The sequence below is a fragment of the Nicotiana sylvestris genome, chromosome 7, assembly GCF_000393655.2.
Source record: "Nicotiana sylvestris chromosome 7, ASM39365v2, whole genome shotgun sequence".
Classification (NCBI taxonomy): Eukaryota; Viridiplantae; Streptophyta; class Magnoliopsida; order Solanales; family Solanaceae; genus Nicotiana; species Nicotiana sylvestris.
In genome coordinates this window covers 117,095,138-117,121,583 of record NC_091063.1, presented here as the reverse complement: position 1 = coordinate 117,121,583, position 26,446 = coordinate 117,095,138, and the positions used below count along the sequence as shown (strand labels likewise).

The window sequence follows — 26,446 nt, the reverse complement described above, 5'->3', positions numbered from 1 at the left end:
TAGAAAGCAGCAGGGGTACTTGAACTTGATGATTTTTCAGCCATGAGAGCAGATATAGCAAAATTGGTAAATCAAATGAATAGAATGACAATGAACCAGACACAACAAATGCAACATGTTCAACAAATGTTGATTTGTTGTGAAATGTGTGGTGACAATCACACAAGTGACATGTGCCCAACGAATCCTGAATCTATTTATTAGGTGAGACAACAAAGTAGAGGTCCGATGAACCAACAGGCATAATATGGGAACACTTACAATGCAAATTGGAGAAATTATCCTAATTTCTCTTGGGGTGGAAATCAATCAAATCAGAATCAATATAGACCCCAAGGAAATTTTAATCAATCTCAAAGGCATCCCCAGCAGGTAGAAGAAAGTACAAATGATTTGTTGAAGAAATTGTTGCATGACAATCAACAACTCAGAACTGATTTCAAAAATCTTGAAAGGAAAATGGGACAGCTAGCTGCAAATCAAAACACTAGACCTGCAGGTGCTCTTCCAAGTGATACAGAGAAAAATCCGCAAGTTAGTGCAATTACACTTAGAACTGGAAGGGAACTAGAAGAAGTTCTAAAGAAGAGAAAAGACAAGCATATACCTGAGGGTGAATTTATTCCCAAAGCAACACAGGAAGCAAAGAAAGATGATACAGTTTCAGCGCCTGTGAATGTTCCAAGGCCACCACCACCTTTTCCACAAAGATTGCAGAAAAAGAATGATGATCGCATGTTCAACAAATTTCTCTCTATGTTGAGTCAGATTCAATTGAATATTCCGTTGGTAGATGTGATTCGTGATATTCCAAAGTATGCCAAGTACAAAAAAGATATTGTGGCTAATAAGAGGAGATTGACTGAATTTGAAACAGTTGCATTTACTGAGGAGTGCACTTCAAGGGTCCAAAATAAGCTTCCTCAAAAGCTTAAGGATCCTGGCAGCTTTACTATCCCTGTGAGAATAGGCAATGTTGATGTAGTCCATGCACTTTGTGATTTGGGAGCAAGCATAAATTTGATGCCATTGTCCTTGTACAAAAAATTGGGTTTGGGAGCTCCAAAACCCACCACTGTGATGTTGCAAATAGCAGACAAGTCATAGCTTACCCGAAAGGGGTGATTGAAGATGTGCTGCTGAAAATTGGGAAATTCATTTTCCCGGCTGATTTCATTATCTTAGATTTTGAAGCAGATGAAAAAGTTCCTATTATATTGGGAAGACCTCTCTTGGCTACAGGTGATGCTATAATTAAAGTAAGAGAGGGAAAAATGATCATGAGAGTTGACAATGAGGAAACTATTTTTAATGTATACAAAGCAATTCAACTTCCTCGCCATTATGAAGAATTGTCTATGATATCTATCATGGAGATGGATGAGCAACTTATTGCCCCAAGTGTATATTTGAAGGATTCTTTAGAGAAAGAAATTGTGTTGTTCGAGAGTTTGGAGATTAATGATGAGGTTGAAGAGATGAAGCATATTTTGAATGCATCATGTGAATATATGAAAGGTTTACTTCCCTTTGAACATCTGAACAGACCAAATGGTCCTCCTCCGAAGCCATCAATTGAAAAAGCTCCAAAATTGGAACTAAAGCCTTTACCTTCTCACCTTCATTATGCTTATTTGGGTAGTTCTGATACGTTACCTGCTATTATTTCTTCTGACTTATCTGAATTGCAGGAAGAAAAGTTGCTGAGAGTACTACGTGAGCATAAAAGAGCAATTGGGTGGATAATGTCTGACATAAGAGGTATTAGTCCAGCTTTTTGCATGCATAAAATTCTCATGGAGGAAGGACACAAGCCGAGCATAGAACAACAATGCCACCTAAATCCCAACATGAAAGAAGTGGTAAGAAAAGAAGTGATTAAATGGCTTGATGCAGGTATTGTATTTCCAATCTCTGATAGCAAACGGGTAAGTCCAGTCCAATGTGTTCTAAAGAAAAGAGGAATGACCGTAGTGACAAATTAAAACAATGATCTGATTCCCATTAGAACTGTTACTGGGAGGAGGATTTGTATAGATTTTAGAAAATTGAATAATGCCACCCGAAAAGACCATTTTCCTCTCCCCTTTATTGACCAATTGCTTGATAGATTAGCTGGGCAAGAATACTACTATTTTTTTGATGGTTACTCGGGATATAATCAGATTGTTATAGCCCTAGAGGACCAGGAGAAGACAACATTTACATGTCCCTATGGGACATATGCATTTAAAAAAATGCCATTTGGTCTTTGCAATGCACCTGCGACTTTTCAAAGGTGTATGATGACTATTTTTACTGATATGGTTGAAAGATTTGTGGAAGTATTTATGGATGATTTTTCTGTATTTGGATGTTCTTTTGATAAATGTTTAATGAATCTTGACAAGGTACTTGCTAGGTGCGAAGAAATAAATGTGGTACTAAATTGGGAAAAATGTCATTTCATGGTAAGAGAAGGCATAGTCCTAGGGCATAAAGTGTCCAAGAATGGATTACAGGTAGATAAAGCAAAGGTGGAAGCAATTGAAAAATTACCTTCACCGACATTAGTTAGAGGCATTCACAGTTTCTTGGGCCATGCAGGTTTTTATCGTCGTTTCATTAAAGATTTTTCAAAAATTTCATCTTTTTTGTGCAGGCTTCTTGAGAAAATACATCCTTCAAGTTTGATGATGCTTGTCTGAAAGCATTTGATGAGCTGAAAAGAAGATTAGTTACTGCACCAATTATCATTGCTCCAGATTGGAAACTTCCATTTGAGTTGATGTGTGATGCAAGTGATATAGCAATTGGAGCTGTTTTGGGGCAGCGGAAGGAGAAAATCCTTTACTCCATTCATTATGCGAGCATAACTCTTAATCCAGCTCAAATGAATTACACTGTTACTGAAAAAGAGTTGCTCGTAGTAGTATGGGCATTTGATAAGTTAAGGTTCTATCTAGTGGGAACCAAAGTCATAGTTTACACAGATCACTCAGCTATCAGGTATTTATTTGCAAAGAAAGATACCAAGCCAAGGTTAATCCGATGGGTTCTTCTTTTGCAGGAATTTGATTTGGAGATTCGGGATCGAAAAGGGACAGAGAATCAGGTTGCAGATCACTTATCCAGGCTGGAAAATCGAGGCCATGTCACAGAAGGAGAATCAATCAAAGAAACATTTCCTGACGAACATTTGCTAGCCATCACTTCAGATGAAACCCCGTGGTATGCTGATTATGTGAATTTCATTGCAAGTGGGGTGACTCCACCAGAATTCACAGCTGATCATAGAAGAAGATTCTTACATGACGTGAGATTCTACATGTGGGACGAGCCTTTTCTATACAAGCAATGCGCAGATCAATTGGTAAGAAGGTGTGTCCCTGAGGAGGAGATGAATGCAATATTGCATGACTGTCATTCTTCTCTTTATGGAGGTCATCATGGTGGAGACAGAACTGCACAAAAGGTTCTGCAATCAGGTTTTTACTAGCCAAAATTGTTTAAAGATGCACATGCTTTTGTTAAAAATTGTGACAGGTGTCAAAGAACAGGTACAATCACGAAGAGGAACGAAATGCCTTTGCAAAACATTTTGGCAGTAGAGCTATTTGATGTCTGGGGAATTGATTTCATGGGATCATTTCCATATTCTAATGGGCATAGATACATTTTGGTTGCAGTCGATTATGTGTCTAAGTGGGTTGAGGCCATTGCTCTTCTTACTAATGATGCAAAGGTAGTGGTAAGTTTCGTAAAGAAGCACATTTTCACACGCTTTGGAACTCCAAGGGTGTTGATAAGTGATGGAGGAACACACTTTTGCAACAAATTGTTGAAAAATGTTCTAGCAAAATATGGGGTAAGACACAAGGTTGCTACTGCATACCACCCTCAAACGAGTGGTCAAGGTGACATGTCAAACAGGGAGGTAAAATAGATTTTGGAGAAAACAGTGAGTGCAAATAGAAAAGATTGGTCCGGTAAGTTAGAAGATGCATTGTGGGCTTACCGAACTGCATACAAGACTCCAATAGGTACTTCTCCATACAGGTTGGTTTATGGAAAGGCATGTCATTTGCCTGTTGAGCTAGAACACAAAGCTTATTGGGCAATCAAAAAGCTAAATATATATGGACTTAGCCGGTGAAAAAAGACTGCTACAACTCAATGAACTTGATGAGTTTCGGTTGCATGCTTATGAAAATGCCAAATTATATAAAAAAAATACCAAGAGGTGGCATGACAAGCACATCCAACATCGTGAGTTTGACCCGGGTCAAGAAGTTCTCTTGTTTAATTCAAGGCTAAAGCTTTTTCCTGGAAAGCTTAAGTCCCGTTGGGCAGGCTCTTTCGTTGTGGTAAGTGTGACTCCTCATGGAACAGTTGAATTGTGGGACATAAATTCAAGTGGTACATTCTTGGTGAATGGGCAGAGAGTAAAACACTATTGGGGTGGTGATATTAAACGTCACAAGACCTCGGTAGATTTGGTTGATGCATGATGAAGTGTTGAGTCGTGCCGCGACGTTAAATTATGCGCTTGTTGGGAGGCAACCCAATGACTAACATCACTAACTTTTAATTGTAGTTTAGAAATATTAGATTTTAGATGTATAATGTTTTTAGTTAGGTGCAAGCATAAATTTGGCATAAAATCAATGTACAATGATAGAGGGGGTAAATTGTGAGCTAAAAAAATCGAAAAATGGGCTAACTCTGTGAAAATTTAGCCTGCCGCATTGCATGGGGCGTCGTACCACACACCGCACCAGGCAAAATTGCACAGATGAGGCAGAATACAAATTTTTCAGAGCAGCTAGAAAAAATGGCCTACCGCGCAGCGGGGGGCGCCGTAGCAGGCCATTCTCGTATAAAAAAAAATAAATTATTTCCTTAAATCCGAACCCCCTTCCCTTATTTCATTATTTCACTCCCCAAACTCTCTTCTTCTCAAACACTAAACTCAAAAATCTCATCCAAACAAATTCACTCAAACATCATCCACAAATCCTTCTTCTTCTTGCAAGGTAAGTAGTCTCTTCTCTCTTTTCCTTCAAACTAGTAGTATTTCATTTGTTTATTTCCTTCTATTTTCAAGTATATTTGCATAAACCTTAGCAAGAATTGTGTTCATAATTTTCTTTTAGTTTCTTTTGTTAATATTGTTAAAAATAGTATTAGAAACTTAGAATGTATATTCTTTTTGTGGTTATGGAGGATTTGAAGGTGTGTTGAGGTGAAATGAGTTGAGTTTCTTATTGAAGATTGTTAAGAAGTGTACTAATCCGAAAATGCATATAAGAAAGTGAAAAATTGTGTATTGAATATTATTGTGAAAACGTGGTAATGTTATAGTTGTGATGAGAGGCATATTGGTGTTGTTGATATGGTGATTATACCTCTTTTGAAGTTAAAATTTTAAGAATAAAAGACATGCTTACAATGCGTTTGTTAAAATGTTTAAGTGACATAAAATTGAGTAATGTTGCAAATTGAGAAACAAATTGCATTGTGAGATGTTATTATTGATAACAACTATAACATTAGGCCAAGCCATGATTTTTCGCTTTTTTATGTAAAAATGAAATGTAAGATTCATGCTAATGTGCCTATGTAGTATATTTTTTTTTACAATAATTTTGAATTTTGTAAAATAGACTAATTTCTTTTTATGTTTATGTTTAATAATAATCTAGCTTAATTTTGTTTAATATTTATGTTCATTCTTAGTATTAATCTAGCTTAGTTTTTGATTTTTATTTTATTTTTAATTATTGCAATTGTCTCTGATATTGGGGAGGTCGATAAGCATTATACCATTCTAATTGAAGAACAGGGTAGTCTGAATCCCTGTTACATGTTAAGTGTCAACATGATGATACCATAAGTGTGGGGTATATACTCTACTTGCTCTTAAAATAATTTTGTGTATCATTAACTAATATATCATGTTGTGTAGGTATAATGTCTCGGCGCCCAAGCAAAAGATCAAACGCTGGCCTATCTGAGGCTGCATCTACTAGCCGACGTAGAGGGTAGAAGGGCACCACCTCCGGCACCAGTGGAGGAGGAAGAGAAACACTTTGACCTTGAAGCAGATGAGGTGCCAGAGTTCAAATATGGCATCAGGGCTATTCCAGCCCATACAATACAATGGTTCCAATCCTTTGTCCCTACTGTGCCACCAACCCCAGAAGTTGCCATAGATGAAGCAAAGCTTGCCCGTAAATATAATGCCATATATACTAACATTCGAGCTTTGGGTTTTGAAGGGTTGTTTCGCCAAGGTGATAGTGGGAACATCAACTTGGTAAAAGAATTTTATGCCAATTGGCAACCAGGCGGTGATTTAGATTCCATATATCAAGTCAGGGTCAGAAATAGAGTGATCCCATTTTCGTCAAAGGTCATAAATCAAATAATGGGTTTTACTGAACATTCACATAAGCTATTCCAAAGGTTCGTGCGTAGACCAGATTACCCAGACATCCGCAGACAGCTATGTCGTGAAGATTCCTTTGCCTTGTGGACTAGAGATATAAATGAGTATCACAAGGAAATGAAAAAAGGAACATTCCAGCATCCTATACGAGTCATTTTGAAGATAATAAATGCCAAAATATGCCAACACAAAGTGATACAGACGTATCAAAACTAAAGGTTTGCTTGATTTATGCATTTTTAACAGGAATGTAGGTGGATCTTGGGAAAATTATGTTGGAACACATGTCAAAGGTGAGACCTTTTCGGGGACGCCGCCTACACTATCCGAATATGATTACTCGGTTATTGCGGCCGCACTTCATTGAAGAAGAGTATCACTATGATCGGCGGATAGAAGTAACATATCCTATCAAGGCGCTTGATGTCACGACTGTGATAGATCCTCCTGTAGCTGCACTTAACCCCAATCAAAGGTTTGTCCGGGTGGAAGAGACTTTGCAGATATTATTTGCCGACCTGCGCCTTCGCGCTTCTAGATGGGAAGTGAACTTGGAAGAGTTGCAACAAAATCACCCTTTATCTCCTTTCACACAACAGTGGTTAGGAATGGCTCAGCATGGACAAATCCCACCGGATGAAGTGTGAACTCTATTCCCTCAGATGATGAGGAATATTTGCGCACCTTTGAGGATGACGATGCTTAGGCCAATGGCCTCAGGGAGTCTTTTCTAATCTATTTTTGATCTTTTTTGCATTAGGGACAATGCAAGTTTTTCAGTGTGGGGTGATTTGCTCCTATTGTAATGTACTTACTTTAGTATTTTTCGTATTTATGGTTGTTTGATTGTGTTTAGACTGTTAAACTTTTTTGGTTTGGTAGACTATACCGTTCGTAGGTAGTAGTGGTACTAATTTCGATTTTGTTTCCCTATGATGGATTTTCTTGAGGGAAATAAAGTTCAAATTTGATTTTTTTGCATTTTATTTCAGTTTAGTGTATGCTAGTTTTGGTTTAATTTAAAAATTTCCCCTTGGTTTTTCTTTATGCCACGATTCTTTTCCAAGGGTGTATTTGAACCAGGTATAGAATAATTTTTTTTTCAATTGAATAAAAAGTTCCTAACTTACAGAGTTAATCTCCTCAAATGCACATGCTTTAGAAGTGGTATGTACCTTATTTGTGATGCTCAATCTCAGTTCTTGATTCTAAAGTAAGTGCCTTAAATTGTGTATTTATAACTATGCTTAACTGCTTTGACTAGAGAGTCGAGAAAGATCCAATCTTGAATGAGTTGTGTGCCAATGTGTGAGTGAGGTTGTTGAAATATTCTGTGCATAACAGTTGATATCTAGAACTTGCCCTCAAGTGTTTTGCAAAGCGAAATAGTAGCATTATTCAGTTTAGGAGATGATATAGGCATTTCTTTGTTGAACCAGTTTGATAATTATCTCCACCTAATTGTATATATCTTAGTCAAACCTTTTGAGCTGTTAATCCTATTTCTTTGGCATCCACATTATAAACCTTACCAATTTATGTAAATATATCAGTTGTTTGAACCTCTATCTCTTATGAGCACTTAGTCTTGTTTTAATATTGTTAAAGTTGAGAAGAGATTTGTTGGTTTATATATATATATATATATATATATATATATATATATATATATATATATATATATATATATATATATATATATATATATATATATAAAAGAGTGAAGAATAATTCATATATGTATATATATATGTATATATATAGGGGTGAATTTTCAGTAGTAACATTCCCTAACTTATGGTGCTTAAAGAAAAGAGATTTGTTGTTAGTATGAAAAATCTCAAAAAGGTTGGAGATGGTTTAACATAAGAGTAATGCTGAAATTGTGAAATGAAATGGTGTATATATGAAGTGCTCAAAGAGATGTAGCTACTACATTCTATATTTATCACACCCTTCCTCAGCCTGCATTACAACCAATTAAAGTCCTATTTTATCCTTGATTGAATAAGCTCAATTAGTAGAGTATTACACTAGGGGAAAACATATGGTATGCCATCTGTTGCACATGAATTTCAATTCTGAGAGTGAGTTGATTCTTCCTATTTTGAGTTCCTAAATATTTGTAAATACTATGTTGAGAGGAACTAGTCTATATTAGTTGTGGGAGAGCACATGATTTGTGAAAGCAAGGAAATGTTTTGACCTTTGTGTTAGAGTAAGTGAGCAAATTATGAAAATGCGTGGCACTTGTGAGTCATGTCTTGAGGATTGAACTATTATGAATTGGTACTTAAGTGTTGGCATGTGTTGTTAGAGAAATTGTTTGATAAAAAGGTCGTCCTTATGAGAAATATAGGTCAATTGCTCGAGGAAGAACAATGGTTTAAGTGTGGGGTGTTGATCATAGGCTAAAAACTCGTATTTTAGTCGTTGTAACAACACTTTAATTATTGCATTTTATAAAAGTCTAAGCTTAAATGATAATGAATTGTACTAAATTCATGTTTTATGCCTTGCAGGAAGCTAATCCGACTTAAGAAATAAATTTGGGATGAATTTGATTTATTTGGGTCATTGAAGTCTGAGTAAAAGCTAAATAAATCAAGTCGGGATCGTGTTCGGGGGCTGCAAAGCAAGCCCGGATAACAAAATAAATAAAAAAATGAAGCAACGCAAAATTTTGCACTTGCGCGCCGTGGCAGTGCAAAAATCTGCGTTGCATTGTTTTGCTCCGTTAAAATGCATTTTGCCTCTGTCCAATCCATGTATGCGCCGTGGGGTGCGCCGCGGAGGGCGCTGCGGACGTGTAAAAATCACAGAATTACTATATTTCGGTCTAAAAAGGGCATAATTGTCAAATCCCCTTCACACACGATTAAAAAGAGAAAAGCATCCATTATTGACAGACCAGACCTGTTTTGAGAGAGAAAGAGATGAGGAGATCCATCTTGGAGGATCAAAATCAAGAGGAGACAACACTTTGGAGCAAAGATTAAAAAAGTTTTTCTAAACTTTTTTCTAGTATCTATTTATTTGATATTTATGACTTATATTGTTGATGTTTGTATAATTATGAGTGGATAAAAACCCAAATATTCTGGGGTTATGGGTGTTGGATGATTATGTTGTTTGAAGCTTAGATTGATGATCTTGAAATTATCGTTAAGGGTTGTTTATTTGATTCCGCTGTTAATTATTTTACTGCGTAAGCTAAGAGTGAAATACTATTTACGAATTTTGAATTAAACTTGAAAAAGGAAATTCTTGATTGCATATAGAATCAAATAGAGCAAGATCTGGATCCTGGGCATCGGGTGAAAGATTCGCGATTAAGATAGAACTATACTTAATTGCCTTGTTTGGTTGAGAAATAGGATTTGTAAATGCATTTGAGTTAATATTAATACCATTGAAATATAGGTATTAATTTAACTTGAATAGGCGCATAAGAAATCGATAGATTCTTATGGGTATTATTAACCCTATAATCTATAACACAGATAAGTCAATAAATCATTTTTAAGCTAAAAACGCAGCATGATCTCTAGCAAGCCCATAACCCCGGTATATCTCCTTTATTAATTGTTAAAAGAAAAATTCATAAGTGGCGTAGTAACTTTGCGTTGTATTATTGTTTGTCTACTAGTTAAATTGTAAATTGGTTATTTATGTATTTTGTGATGAATTAGCTTGAATCGATAATTGTTTGAGTTTGCATCATTTGTTAAGTTAATCACATGTCCTCTGGGAACGATACTCTACTTATTACTATATTACTTGAAGATCGCGTACACTTGCGTGAGTGTTTTGGTCGCAACATGGCCCAAGCGCGTTTCGTAGCATTATGTGAAAGATTGTGAAAATGAATTTTTAAGTTGGAATTTAGAGTTTTGGTGATCGATTATTATTATTTGATGTAGTTTTGATGATTTGAGGTAGCGATCAAGTTTTAAGTATATTAATACACTTGTGTGCATGTTCGGATTAGAGCTCAAGGGGATCGGATGAGTTGTGGAAAGGATATGAAAGTTGGTGTAACATACGGTGCAACTGGATTGAAGGTCTCGCAAATGCAAAGACGTGCTTGCAAATGCAAGCTTCATGTTTGCGTAGTCAGGCTCGAATTTGCGGAACTTGGGTTGGGATTGATGACCTCGCAAAATGCAAAGTCAGGATTGCATTTACGAGTGAAGGGTTCCACTTTTGCGATCAAATAGTCACTTTTGTGACCGGGGGACTGGAATAGAAGGCTTCACAAATGCGAAGCTAGGGACGCATTTGCGATTGGAGTGGCTTCACAAATGCAAAGCTTTTGGTTGCAAATGCAACATCAGGGGCTGGACAGCTATTCGCTTTTGAGAACATCGCAATTGCAAACAAGAGTTTGCAATTACGACGTCTGCAACTGAGTAAAAGAGGGGAAAATCGGGACTTAACACCATTTCTCAATCCTAAACACTCTAGAGATAATTGTTTGAAGAATGTTTTCTCCCCAATTTCATTGGTAAGCAACTCTAATTCATCTTCCATCAATTCCCCACTAATTTTCATGAATTTTTAACATCAAATATATGAATTTCATGGTAGAAATTATAGGTTTTTGTTAGAATTTAGGGATTTTATTAAATTGAGATTTAGATCTCATATTGTGGTTGGATTTTGAAACAAATCACATATCCAGGATCGGGGGTGAATGGGTAATCAAAATTTGATCCAATTCTCGGATTTTGATCAAGTAAGCCCGGGGCTGACTTTTTTTTTAAAATGATCAAAAGTGAACCTTTTTCATTCGTGGGTAGTTTCTAAAGATTATTTTTGATTGTTTAGTTTATAATTGGCTAGATGCAATTGGTTTGGAGGCTTGTTCGAAAAGTAAAGTCATGATTGATTATTGATTTGGTTGCTGAAAGAGGTAAGTATCGTAGTTAACCTTGACTTGAGGAAAATAGGACTTGATTGGTATATTTGTTGCTTGATTTCATGTGTGGGGATGGTGTATGTGCAAGATGATAAGTGTACATACGTTTTCATGGGTTAAGCATGCAGGGTGGGTCTTTAACTGTGTATTTTAGCTATATCATATCTTCTTTTACTCTGTGCTACTACTCATATCATGCCTTCATTGTTACTTTCCATTATTTGTTAAATACGAGTCTTATTTGTTACATGCCCTCTATTTCTAATTGATCCGTGCATCCATGTGTTTACTTGTTGTCCGTTTCCATTTGTTCTATGCCGTTAATTGTCTATTTGCCTTTACTTGCTTCTATTTCGCTCCTATTGATTATATTGGTTTGCCGTTGAGTATTTACTTGCTTTAATTCCTTTCTCTTATGCTGAGAGCTATACCGTAGTTGTTGTAGTCTTGATATTATTGTTCGGGAACGAGTTGAAGACCACAACAGATATTGGTATTATTGTTTCGAATTGTGTTGTGCGCTGAAAACCACAATGCTTTGGTACTATTATGAGATGTGTGGATCGGATTGCGCACCGCAACGGAGTAGACATGTTATGATTGTTCTTGTCTGTTGGTTCTATAATCGTGTGCTGTGAATTTGAGCATAGGCGATAATCTTGGGCTCTCTATTATGTATTTTATGTTCCGATTTTCAAATTAAATCTTGTTCCTCTATTCTCTTATTGCCATCACTTATACTCATACACGTTTATAGTGAGTGCCTTATTGTAGTCTCATCACTACTTTGTCAAGGTTAGGCTCGGCACTTATGGAGTACATAAGGTCGGTTGTACTCATACTATACTTCTCTACTTCTTGTGCAGATTCTAGTGTTGGTCCCAGCGGAGCCTAGTGGAGTCTTGCTAAGACTATTCTTACTCGGAGACTTTAGGTAGAGCTGCATTGCGTTCGCAGACCCTGAAGTCTCCTTCTTATCTTTTGTACTATTTATTTAATTCAAATAGTTGTATTTTCATTTCAAACATTGGTTTTAGTATTTTTAGTAGCTCATGCACTTATGACACCTAATTCTGGGATTAGATTAGACAACGTATTTGGAGTTATTATATTTATTTTGAAGATCTACAGCTTTACCTTCTTATTATTTTGCTTTTAAATTGTTGAAAACGAATATTGTGTAGTTAATGTTAGCTTGCGGCTCTAGAGCCAAAAGCGTCTCGAACACTCGGGGACTGACGTCAAAAAACTCGAAGTCGTATGACCTCCGGGTCAGAAGCTTCGAACTGGTAAGCCCTCAACGAGGCAATGTCAAGGTTACAAAAATGGCTCCAGAAGCCAAGAACATCCCGAACACTTGGGGATTGGCATCAAAAACTTGAAACCGTATGACCCCCGGGTCGGAAGCTTCAAGCTCGTAAGCCCTTAATGAGGCAACGTCAAGTCTACAAAAACGGCTCCAGAGCCAAGAAAACTTTCAATGTCTCGGGGAATGCCAAGGCCGTAAGACCCCATACGGGCAACCTCGACCCCGTAAGACCTTTATAAGGCAACACCAAAAACTGTAAGACCTCAAGCCAGGCATGAACCATACTTGTACCAAGTGAGCAAAATTGTAAGACCTCAAGCAAGGCATAAACCATACTTGTACCAATAACACTTGATAACACTTGATAAGAAAGTGATGCCTACTTTATCTCTTTCGAGAGATCGAAGCTCCTGGCATGGATCTCCTTGAGGGTTTCCCTCCGAGATTTACACCTAACATACTCTTTGCTCCTACTCTCCTAGTCGAGAGCTCCCCTCAGCTCAGCACGAGCGTCGACATTGTCCTTCAAATAGACGACCACTTTCTTATCAACCTTAGTTCGGATCGCTTCGGCTTCAGCCCGGGCATCCACAACTTTAGCCTTCATCTTCAGAAGCTCAGACTCGAGCCTTGAAATCATGTCCGTTTGGACCAAGCTGTTCTCATGAGCATTGCGATGTTGCACTTCGAGGGCGGAAGCCTTGGCCAAAACATCCTTCTTAGCCGCTACCTAGGTTTGTCCACCCGAGCCTTTAGCTCATCACGCTCGCACTTGGCTTGAACAACTTCAATCCAAAGGTGTTCCAGGTCCTCTGTCTTTTTCTGCAACTGAAGTATACAAAACATTAGCCTCAGAAGATAGAAGAAGAAACACGCACTCCCTTGAAACAAAATTACATGCTCCTCGAGGTAGCTTTCATAGTTCAAACTTCAACTTGCCTCATACCACAAGTGTGCCAATTCGTCTTCCCTTTCATCGCAAAGAAGCTTGAGGGATTTCTCCCCATCCACGGCTTTTCGCAGCCTGGTCTCACAACGAAGCAAAACTCGATAAGAGAGTAAAAATTGCAAAAACTATAAAACCAATACAATCGGCCAAAACTCACCTCAGAGTAGAGCTGCTAAGCTTCCTCAAAAGTTGAGCACATATCTACTGGTCTGGCTCCATCAACCCTAGTATAACCGCTCCCGGTTGGGATACGATCGCTCGATATATGCGACCCTTGCTTAGAACATCCCTCGAAGTGCCTTCGACGGGAGAATAAGTCGGCGACAGAGAACCCTCATTCCTCGAGGTACCTTCGGCAAGAAAAAAAGATGACAATGGAGGAGGGATCGTTTTTCTAAAACCAGAGATCTCGGGCACAGTAGGCTCGACCGATACACCCTCTCTGAGCCTCCGGGCTGGACTCGTCTTACTATAATCACCGTCGCCCTGCGAAATACCTTTCTGCTTATTATTATTATCCCTCGGCCCCAAAGCTAATGATCCTTCTCCCTCTCCGAGAGGGCACGATCTCGCCTAAAAAAACTCCCCAATGCCTACGATGACAGAGTTAGTACGCATAAAAAGAAAGTGTCTTTCAAAAAAGGAGCAAATCACATAGCACATACCGTGGTGTTTTGCCTCCCATCTACCCTTAGACAAGGCTCTCCACTTACGCTCATTGTAAGTTGAGTGGGTCGCCAACTTCCAAGCCCAATCCGTCTGGTCAGGGACCTCGTACGACATCCATGGAATTGCTGCAGAAAGGGAAAGAAAGGAGCATATACGGAGCCCGCCTCCGCCATAAGCAAAACAACGAAGGCACAAGTGTACCACTTATGTGTTAAATTCCATTCCTCAGGAAATGGCAAAAACTCCACAGGGATAATATCAACAGTCCGTACTCGGAAGAATCGGCTTATCCATCCCCAATCCCCATTTTCTTCATCATCGACAACGAAAGGCGTGGTAGATCGGCATCATAGGGTTAGCAGACCTCGGTGGTGAAAAGGTTGGTATAGCCTGATGAGATGGCTAAGGGTGAACTTAAGCCCTGCTTCTTCCATAAAGAACCTCATCATCAATACTATCCTCCAAAATGACGGATAAACCTGTGTCAAGGTAACCTGATACTTTCGACAGAAGTCGAGCGCGACCCTATCAAGGGGGCCCAACGTAAAGGGGTACATATATACATTCAAAAACCCCTCGACATGATCCATGATACTCTCTTCTGGGGAAGGTACCCGCAGTACTACCTTTTCCCCCCATCCACAATCTTTCCTCACTAACTCAAGGTGCCCCTCTCCTATTAGAGAAATAATATTCGAGGCATACTCCTAATGACCCCGAACATTGGGAGATTTTTCTAACGGAAAGTCCCCCCTCAAAATAAAATGTCCCGAGGTTGGCTCGCCTGGCACAAGCAGCGCACCACCAACCAGGCTAGAACCAGAGGTGGAACTCCCTTCTCCTTACTGAGTGGACCCTGGCGTAGCAGCCATAACTGTGGTATAACTAGGGAATTGTGATGACATCCAAATCTACTACTAAAAAGTAAATGGACACGGTCGCATGCAATATAATTTACCCAACAATGAGTCGGGGTCGAATCCCACAGAGAACAATATGTAGGCGATTAGGAATGTAAGAGAATTATCCTTGTTATGCAATGTCAAATACTAAGAATTGATTTGAGAAAAGATTTATACCTAAATGCAGAAATATAAACTAACCTAGAAAGCAAGTAAAATGATCAGTGGCTACAAGTATGGATGCATTGGGAATTACACTAAGGTAACGATCCAATGTATTTCATGATTTTACAAATATGAGCGAGTTTATGTTAATTAGCCACGAGTAATAATTCTATATTAACTTCTTCCAAAGACTAACAAGACTTCCTAATTGAATTATCCCTAAAACAATTAAGAGATTAAGCACACCCGGAATGGCTACAAGTAGTTCAATCCTATCCCTAGGTAGAATCTATAAAATGAAGGTTAACGCCTCAAGTTCTTATTAATTAATCTTTCCCAATCCCAAATTATCTTTTTCGAAATTAATTCGGAGTTAATGGGAGAGTCCTAGGGTTAGATAATCCCTTTGGAAACATTAAATAATAAGAATAATTAAAGAAACAATAACTCACTTCATAAATAAATGAAAATCATTCAATACATAAGCACAACAAGATATTTAATCCACTCTTTAACTATGAATATTTTCATAAACAAGATTCAAGTATTGGAAATAAATACTACACACTTAAATATTCAATACAAAGCAAGGAAATGAAGAAATAAACATAAATGGGTAAGAAATCCTTAACCACAAGCTTGAAATCTTCAAAACCCAAGTGTATGTGCAAACCTTAGATTCCAAAACTTGTTCTCTCTAGTTCTAAGAACTGAAAATAAGCCAAAGATTGTCAAAATATATGCTAGGTTGAGTATTTATGGGTTTGGAAATGAGAACATGTGAAATGCCTGAATTGCCCAGATCTGATGCCCTTTGACTGCACCTGCAGATACCTTATCGTAGAAGCAGGAAGTTGTAGGATGTCCGACACCGCAAATGCGGGCTCCCAAAACGCATATGCACTACCATAAAAGCGAAAAATTACTCGCAGATGCGATTCCTGGCAAAAGGCCAAGCTCCATAGATACGTTTCAACTCCCGCAGATGCGGGGTCGCTTCTGCGACCACTCTTCCGCAGATGCGGAATCACAGGAGAGTTTTGCATTGTTTTCACCCTTTTTTGCTCAATTTCACATCACTTCAATTCAATTCAAATCACTTCATAGCATCATTTACCTGAAAATCTAACAAAACACACCATAAACGACCTCATATTATAGTTAAAGGACATAAAAGCTAAAGAAAAGAGACTAGAATGAGTGGTAAAACCGCCACTCATCAAATTGGAGCGGGAATTTGAGCAAGGGCTTCAAAATTGAAATAGCGAAGGACCTAATGCAGGAAAGAAGAACTCTATGAAGGAGGATAACTAATCAGAATAGCGGAATCCTCAAATGAGGGAAGACAACCCTATATATAGAGAAAGCGGTGACTGTCCACCTGCCTCAAAGGCTAATTAAAAATGTTGGATAAGTCATTTTTTCTTTGGGAAGACATACCAGCGGGATTGCCTCGGTCATTTCATAACCATGTCATGCAATTAACACTACCGTACGACATTTTGGGGATCAAATACACCCACATCAACAAGCCTCGAGATGGTACCCAATCTCGAGGATCTCTGTCAAAGAGAAGATAGGCTCTAAGGAGCCATTAATATCATTATAAGCCTCGAGATGGTACTCGATCTTGAGGACCTCTGTCAAGAAGAAGATAGGCTCTAAAGAGCCATTGATATCATTACAAGCCTCGAGATGGTACCCGATATCGAGGACCTATGTCAAGAAGAAGATAGGCTCTAAGGAGCTATTGATATCATTACCAGCCTCGAGATGGTACCCGATCTCGAGGACCTCTGTCAAAAAGAAGATAAGCTCTAGAAATCTACTCATATGGTCCTAGCCTCAAGGTGGTACCATACCTCGGGGATTTCTACTATCGCAAATGCAAGTCATTTACCCGATCCTCTGGCCTTCGAGCTAACTGAGCCCGAGCCAATTTGCACTCAAAAACTACTAATAAAGCCTTAGGGCTATTTCTCGCCTTCGGATCAAGTTAAACGCCCTCTCGGTTACTTTAATCCAGGGGCTATCCGAGTCCAGGCGTACCCTTATTTGGGATCTATCTATAGCGCCTTAAGGCTATCGCTGCTTTAAGTTCAAAACAAGTTTTAAGGTCGCCCGAGCTTGAGCGAACTCTCACTCGGGGACTGCCTTCAAAGCCTAAGGGCTATCTTTATTCCCAGGTGTCCGAGCAAGTTCCCCCTCGAGGACTATCGACGGGGTCTGAAAGGCTATGTTTTGTTCTAAAAATTCAAGGCCCTGCTCTCACTCAACTCGAAGTCGGGGGTCCCGGCGGCCTAAGCTTGTATCAATTCAATTCGGTCTCAGTTCGAGGAACGACAAAGGGCTTGACGGGATATCATATTAACCAATCAGGAACCGAGGAAACACCTACACCCAGGCCCGATATTTGGACCGATCGGTAGAGTCATGCACTCAGATTCTTCACAAACGGAAATAAAAGGAAATCTAACATAAATCAGGTACAAAATTGAAGAAACACTTTTTAATTAGTAAACGATGATTACAAAAGCCTACGAAGAGTCCTTACACATTATTACAAAAGCCCACGAAGGGTCCTTACATAGAAACAAAGAAGCAAAAAATAAAATAAAATATATCTAATAGCTACAAGCCTAATCTGATCTCGGGGGTACATCCTCGGGGTTAGTATCTTCGAGAACCATTTCCTCAGGGGCCTTATCTCGGTTTTTCAAACGGTATCTTCAAGATTGAAGAAGAAGCAGAAAAAGATGAAGAAGTGGCTGGGTGAAAAATCTGGCGAGTATGGGTCTCGCCAACGCTACTGTTGTGAAGCCACTTCTTGAGACGTTGTATCGATGCAGGATGCAACAATTAGTAGATGGCACCACGTCACTCCAAGGAATGCAAAAGGAGTGAAGCGCCGCACCGGGTAGTTAAGAGAGATGAGTAGAGGTTCATAGTTCACATATCCTTCAATGCGAAGATAATTTGAGATTTCTCTCTCATTATTTTGGGCCAACAACAACAACAACAACGACAAACCAGTGCAATCCCACTCAGTAGGGGAAAGCTTTGGGAAAGGGCCATGGCATAGCTGATAAGAACACTGCCATGTGACCTTATGGCCATGGGCTTCAAACATGGGAAATAGTGCTGGGTGAGGACGAAAAGAAGAAAGGAGTAAAAGGCTGTTGAAGAACGTTTGAATGAAGTTTTGGTTCAAGAAAGCTTCTATTTATAGAAAGGGTGGCAGCGTAATCGACGACACAATCAATGTCTTTGGAAAATGTATCGACAGGCACAATCAATGCCTGTTGGGAGACGGATTGGCGGCGATACTATCGCCTTGAGAAAGTAAACCGGTGCTACATTAAATGTTCTAAGGAAAGACGTATCGATGGGACATCTCAGTCATTGCAAAATCTGACGTCATAAGCATGGCATCATCACAAGAGGCTCGAGGAGATCGGTGTCAAAATTGTTTCTTATCATTTTAATCTAAGAAATGCGGGGACTATCTATATACGGTAAAAATTGGTGGTCCAATTTTATGACCATTAAGGCACATCGTAAAGACTGGCCCCCAGAAGGCTCAAAGCTTAGCTTGGGGTTTCGACCCCAAGGTTCTCAATGGTCGACCTTGAGGCAGTGCAACTCAGCGTCTACAGTGGTTCGATATGAGGTTTTCAAGGTACGTGACCAGAGCTGACAAAGTCTATTTGGCTAGTTCAAGCCCGTACCATGGCACTAAATGGCTGTACCAACCATATATCTTGGTAATAAATGCATTTGTACTATTTTAGGATTCCCCCCATATATAAAGGGGACCCTTGTCTTTTTGTAACCAGATATATTACACACAACATTCAATACAAGAATATTCTCTCTGCTCTCTAACTTTGACTCACTGTCTTAATACTTACATTTATTGGTTATATTCGTTGTGTTCTATCTATTGTTCTTCATTTTACTGCTCATTATTTGTCATAAAGAACCGCAATCAAATTTGTTATAACTGGTAATCCTCCGTCGACTGCCCTTAGTCGGGCATCCGACTCGACCTCGAGGCCCCGTATATGCAAGCTCGAGGCCCGATTTCCAGCTATTTGGTTTGATTATTACACTTTCTACAAGCTATTATCTTATTCTTTCTAATCTTTCGCTTAGCATCTATTGCCTAACAACTAGCATAAAAACAGATCACATATTTTTAGAACCACAAAATCAAATCTAATTGTTATTACCATTTTCAAGGTAAATAGAAAACATCCCACACCATAGGTGCAACATCACCACAAATTGTCGGATCTCAACTAATAACGAATACTCAACATCGTGTACGAACAAGTAGGAGGGAATTAAAGATATAGGATTCAAGCCGAGATAAAATCACACAATAAGAAATACAGAAAGGAAATTTTCTAACATCCCAAGCCTCTTAGAGATAAGAGCAGGTGCCTCTGTACGGATCCACAAGCCTTTACTAGATCTGCTTGTTATTTGTGAGACCTATATGAATCTAGAGTTCTCGATACCAGCTTGCCACGACCAAAAATCCCACCTCATCCGTGATGGCGCCTAGTCGTACTTGCTAAGCAAACCAACTAACAATCAACAGAATAAAGTCCAATTTCCTTAACTAATAGAGTTAATCATAATAAAAGCAAGAATAATCTCAAAGTAGAAAAATAAATTGGAGGTAAATAAGAACGGGGACTCTATGTGTTGCAGATCAAAAGAGTATGGTAGTTCACCACGATAGCACACTCCTACTTAGCTCAAAGGGTACCGCAATACCAGCCTTAGAACTTGCACAAAAATGTGTATAAGCATAGTATGAGTATACCACAGCCGATACCCAGTAAGTATCATGTGAGGCCCCATGAAAATTTCCACTATAAACCCGAAAGTTCGTAGTGGCAATTAGGAATATGTGTTAGAGATGCATAAAATTCTTCGTGGCGATCTTGCTCGCCGTGGTTCAGACCCTTTAGAACTGGTCTATACATTAAAAAGTCAAAGAATAATATTTTCCAGAAAAGTGCCATTTTTGCGGTCCACTATGCGGTCGCATAATAGGAATGCGGACCGCATAATCGCCGCAGAGTGAAGCAGTGTGTTGGCCAAATTGATGTCAACTATGTGGCCAATTATGCGATTGCATAATCGATATGCGGGCCGCAAAGTTTTGCATAATTCCCTTGGGATTTTGTAAGGGGCAGTTCTGTGGTGCACTATGCGACCGCAGAATAGGTATGAGGACTGCATTTCTGCCTCATACCCAGGCAGTGTGTTCAGGTATTGGGGAGCATTTTTGCGGTCCATTATGCGGGCCACATGTCCACTATTTGCGATCGCAGATCCGAGTCGGGCTCCAGTTTTCTAAATTTTAAACCCTGCCCCTTGTCGTTATATCCTGTGCAATAGCTCATTTTTAGCATATTTCCTGACATGTTTAGAGTGAGAGAGAGAGAGGGGTCTAAGAGGGGAAGTGCTTCCCATCAAAATTACTCCATGAATCCTTGGTAAATCATTAAAGATAATCAAGTGAGGGACCTAAACCCTCATCCCAAGAGATTGAAGTGCGAACACTCCGGAACGTTATAGAATTAAGGAAAAGCTCAGTTGAGGTATGTATGGCTAAAACCCCGTCTTTTAGAAATTGAGCTTCATCGGCGTTTGTGTGAATATGGTAAGATTAAAGCTGAATTGTTGCATTGCTTGTCATTTTACATGAATTGATGCCATAACCGTATATGCGTGAGAAATGTGCCTCAACATGATCAACGTGTTGTCTTGATAACTTGAAGAGGGAAAGGATATGAATTATGTATTGAAATGCTTGGACTTTAAATTGAAATTGAAGCTGCGTATGTTCCGCCACCCATGTGAAGTATCCTTTATGCCTACAATTTTAATTGCTCTTGTGTGCACTTATTATCCTAAATTACAAATCTAACATTGAATGGGGGAACGATGTAAAATTGCGGCCTAGTGCCAAGGATAATGTGTTAAGTTGTGGCCCCAAGTGCGTATGAAGCGATATATGTGAAACGAAGTGATTAATGCGAAGGGAACAATGCTTTGGAAAGGCGGCCTAGCCGATCGGGCCAAGGTCGGACTCCGCTTAAGATAGCGGTGGTATTGTGAATAAATTCTGGAAAGGAAGATGAGATCTTGATTGAAATATATGCCTCAAATGAGGCAACCTAGCCGATCGGGTCGAGATCGGACTCCGCTCAAGATAGCGGTGGTATTGTGAACAATGATGAATGGTGTGAAATGCCCCAAACTAAAAGCTATGTAAAAATGATATGGTGATCGTTTAAAGTTTTGAGTTATAATTGTGATTTCTTATTCTTATGTGAAAGTTCTTTCTAACTAGATGGTGTTTAGTTATACATACTAGTACTATTCCATGGTACTAATGTCCCCTTTGCCGGGGGTGATACATTTTTAAATGAATATAGGTGGCTCAATTGCAGATAGTGCGTATCACGCATAACGGAGTACCTTCTTCTTGAAGTCTTTGTGAGCCCCTTTCTCCTTCAATGGGTTATATTGCACATCTTTTGTTGTAGACTTCTACTTTTGAGGTATAGCCGGGACATTGTTGCCGGCATTGTCATAACTTGTCTTTCATCCTTAGAGGCTCCGTAGGCATATGTGTGGGTTATGTACGGCCGTTGGATGGGTCTACGAACTATTATGTAATTCAAATTCTTGCTTTTCTAAAGTGTATTTGTATGGAATCTTGGAACTTATCGATGGTTTAATGTTGTGATTTAAAATGATCAACATTGTAAGATGCACTCTCTTTCCTCGTCTAAATAAATGAATGAAAGCATGCTCTCCTTATTTGTATCGAGTTGGGTAAGAAGTGTTTGATATGGCTTGCTCAGTTGGGTTTGCTCGATTGAGCGTCGGTCGCGCCTCCTGAGGTTGGGGAGTGATATATCAAGTCACCTCGAAGAAGTAATGGCTAGGCTAGATGTATCCGAATACTTACATCACAGAAATAATAACAAGCATGTAGCTGAAATAGTTAATATACTCATGATCAACAAGTATCAAGACGTAAAACACTCGAAATACCTAAAACATGCTTCTCCAATTCAACAGATAATCATAATACTGCTCAAATATGGCAAGTAAGGCTGGCATGCTTCAATCAACAGAGTCGAGGCTCCCAAAGTAGCATGTATACATAGCATGCAATAGCTAACATTTAAATAAATGCCTCTGAATGAATCAAGAATATGAATGCATGCTCAAATTGGTACAAGATCCATGTACCCCGATACAAGATCCATGTACCACGATACAAAATCTATGTTCGATCTGGTACAAAATCCATGTACCAACCACGCTCACACGACCCAAAGTAACATGAGTAATCACCTGAATATGGAGGGACGATACCAAATCCAAGTGCAAAGAGGAGCATAATAGCATCACTCATAAATCAAATATCCACTTATATATTGAGTGCCATAACTGTATCTCATCTACACACTTTACCTTTCATTACAAAATCACCAGTCCAAATCAAGTATCCTTATTCAAATACATGCATATGTTCAAGAATTACAAATAAAAGTGCATGAGGACTTCATAAAAATCATACGGATATGTGCTCATGAAATTTCCGGGATAGTTTCAACCACAAGTTGCATCAAAACCTCGCTCTAGCCCTCCAATCATACAAAACCAAGACAAATATCATTCAAGGAAGTCAAACACCGCTATAGAAAGCGATTCCAATACAAAAAGATTCAATATTTGACGAATTACCAAAAAGTCAACCTAGACCTGCGTGCCCGAAATCTGAAATCAATACTAAAATCTGATGACCCATAACCCGTCGAGTCCAAATGTCACGACCTCAAATCTCACCAAAGCCATGACGACGCCTAACACTACTTTCTAAGTAAGCCAACATTCAATTAACAACATTAAACTCAAATAATAGAATTAAACAGTCTCAACAACTGGATAATCATAAATAACGGAAGCCAATAACATTAATACAACTAAAACCATCCTACAATCAGGTGTCACTGAGTATATGAACACTATAGAATCTTTGAATACATATTCTGATAAAAAATATATAACTGTCTGAATGATAGAACAATAATAATATAAATAAAGGGAGAAGGGACTTCAGGACCTACAAAAGGAATCAATAGCTACCTTGAAATCTCCAAAAAACTGGTACTGATGCAACCTGCTAATGATCACCCCTCTCGGCGGTACCTGGATCTGCACATAAAGTGCATAGTGTAGTATGAGTACAACCGGCCCAATTTTATCAATAAGTAACACGTTTAACCTCGGGCTGAAAGGAATGACGAGCTCGAAAAGGTCCAATACTCATTTTCAATAACTAGTTAGAATTATAATAGAATAATAATGGTAAAGACAAGTAGCTCAAGCAATATTAAATTCACCCTTTTCACTAATAGAAGGAACATACGCATGTTTTTCAAGAATAGCAATTAAGGAATGGATTCTTCCAAAGAAGTCATTTAAACATGGTTTCATCAACTTAACAGTGATTCCACGTCTAACACATTAAATAAGGACGTCAAGTACCAATAAACATGACAGAAGGGATACATCCTGGTACCAGCATGACAAGTGTGCATGCTAGAATCAACAATATCCTAGCCAAATCATCAAGTATTGCATATCTCAGCACATGTATTGTGCCTGGAACAATTTCCCTTGGATTCTCACACTTAAAAACAACAACAACAACAACAACATTCAACACTATATGGGTGTCCCTCACCCAAGCACCTATGTGACCCTGTGCCGGCGCCTACGATTATTACCTGACTCCGGAGGGGGGGGGGGGTCCTTGACCAAGCGCTGATCGGATAGTCAACGATCAATATCATATACCCCAATATGGGGCTTGGTGCATGCATTACCTCATAATCAATACCATTTATCTCAATGTGGGATCTGACATATGCGCTACCTCATAATCAATATCAAATCGGCTCTATAGCCCAAGATCAGTCATCAACCACTCAAGTCTGAAATATTCATATCTCATAGTGCTCAACTCAAACCGTGTCACACATATATGGGCATCAATATCATGTAAAGAAGGCATATAGACAGTGATATAATATGCGAATATAACATCATGACTGAGAGTATCACTACAATTAAGGCAAACAACTCAAAATAGCAAGAATAGCCCTATCATGTCTCAAATAGATAGGCACATAGCCTAGGAACAATTTTTAGCATGGATAATAGCTGAACTAGTCATACAAGTAGAGAAAACACGGATATAACTAGTCATGATAGCAAGACAAGGAACATAATAACCTAAGGTCTACCAAGATCATGAATAACCTCGGTGTACGCACATATCATGCTCGATTTCCCAAGTTGCCTCCTCGACCAGTTGGCTTTTCCACTAAACCTTCACTAATGTAATATTCTTCAACCTCAACTTTCGAACCTGCCTATCCAAAATGGCCACCGGCTCCTCAACATAAGTTAAATCCTTGTCTAGATGCACCAAACTGAAATCTAACACATGTAGCGGATCCTCATAATGCTTCTGAAACATGAAATACCGGATGAACACCTGATAAGCTAAAGTCTATAGTCCACCTCACTCCAACACCTCAAAAGAACTAATATATCAAGGGCTCAATTTTCCTTTTTTTCCAAATCTCATCACACCCTTCATGAGCGAAAATTGAAGAAGGACCTTCTCACCCTTTATGAAAGCCACATCATGAGCCTTACTATCATCATAACTCTTTTTCCTGAATGGTGCTGTACGAAGCCGCTCCTGAATTAATTATACCTTATCCAAAGCATCACGAACCAAATTTGTGCCCAAAAGTCTAGCTTCACCCGGTTCAAACCAACCAACCAACTAACGATATCACCTCTCATATAATGCCTTATACGAGCCATTTGGATACTTGGATGGTAGCTATTGTTGTATGCAAACTCCGTTAAAGGAAGAAACTGATCCCATTGGCATCCGAAGTCCATGACATAGGCCCTCAACATATCCTCCAAAATCTGAATGGTCTGCTCATATTTCCCGTTCGTCTGAGGATGAAATGCGATGCTGAACTCAACCTGCATGTCGAACTCATGCTAAACTGCTATCTAGAAATGTGAAGTAAACTAAGTACCTCGATCCGAGATGATAGAAATAGGTATACCATCGAGTGAATAATTTCCCAGATGTAGATCTTAGCCAACTACTCCAAAGTGTGAGAAGCCATGATTAAAATGAAATGTGCAAACTTGGTCCGCCTATCCACAATGACCCTACATCAAATATCATCAATGTCTGTGGCAAATCTACCACAAAGTCGATAGTGATACGCTCCCACTTCCACTCCGGTATGTCAATCTTCTGAAGCAAACCACCAGGTCTCTGATGCTCATACTTGACCTGCTCTCAATTTAAATACCTAGAAACATATCCAACAATGTCTTTCTTCGTTCTTCGCCACTAATAATGCTGCATCAAATCCCGGTACATCGCAACACCCGGATGAATGGAATACCATGAACAATGATCCTCTTCAAAGATCAACTCTCTCAACCCATCAACTTAGGAACACAAATCCGACCTTAAAGCTGCAACACACCATTATTACCAATAGTCACTTTCTTAGCACCACCGCATTGCACCATGTCCTTAAGGACAAGCAAATGGGGATCATCATACTGATGAGATTTAATGTGCTCAAACAAAGATGACTGAGATAAAACACAAGAATGGCCTCTACTAAGCTCTGATAAGTTCAATCTCATGAACCTATTGGCCAGGTCCTGAACATCCACAGCTAAAGGCCTTGCTCCAGCTAGAAAAAATTCTAAACTCCCATGCTCACTGCCTTTCTACTCAAGGCGTCTGCTACCACATTGTCCTTTTCTGGATGATAAAGAATGGTGATATCATAATCCTTCAACAACTCCAACCATTTCCGTTACCTCAAATTTAGATCTTTCTGTTTAAACAGATGCTGGAGACTTCAATTATTGTATATACCTCACAAGACACGACATATAAGTAATGCCTCCAAATCTTGAGCATATGTACAATAGCTGCTAACTC

The 26,446-nt window shown here is 39.0% G+C and overlaps 1 protein-coding gene across 1 annotated transcript; it reads right to left on the bottom strand.

Moving 5' to 3' along the window:
• Positions 1-13,386: 13,386 nt before the first annotated feature.
• On the bottom strand, positions 13,387-26,142 carry LOC138873669 (uncharacterized). The gene is made up of 8 exons (XM_070152146.1): positions 25,996-26,142; positions 25,655-25,777; positions 25,249-25,455; positions 25,073-25,156; positions 24,818-24,919; positions 23,940-24,076; positions 13,600-13,684; positions 13,387-13,488 (listed from the first exon to the last, which is right to left on the bottom strand). The coding sequence occupies exons 1-8, from the start codon at positions 26,140-26,142 to the stop codon at positions 13,387-13,389; spliced, it is 987 nt and encodes a 328-aa protein (XP_070008247.1).
• Between the last annotated feature and the right edge of the window lie 304 nt (positions 26,143-26,446).

What these genes read in the sequence shown, in the direction of transcription:
- LOC138873669 (XM_070152146.1), bottom strand. Translation starts at nt 26,142, where the DNA reads ATGAGATTGAACTTATCAGAGCTTAGTAGAGGCCATTCTTGTGTTTTA. An exon ending in AGACATTGATGATATTTGAT is followed by an intron (nt 25,456 to 25,654) that starts GTAGGGTCATTG and finishes TTCGACATGCAG; the next exon opens with GTTGAGTTCAGCATCGCATT. An exon ending in CTTTCATAAAGGGTGAGAAG is followed by an intron (nt 24,920 to 25,072) that starts GTCCTTCTTCAA and finishes TTCATGTTTCAG; the next exon opens with AAGCATTATGAGGATCCGCT.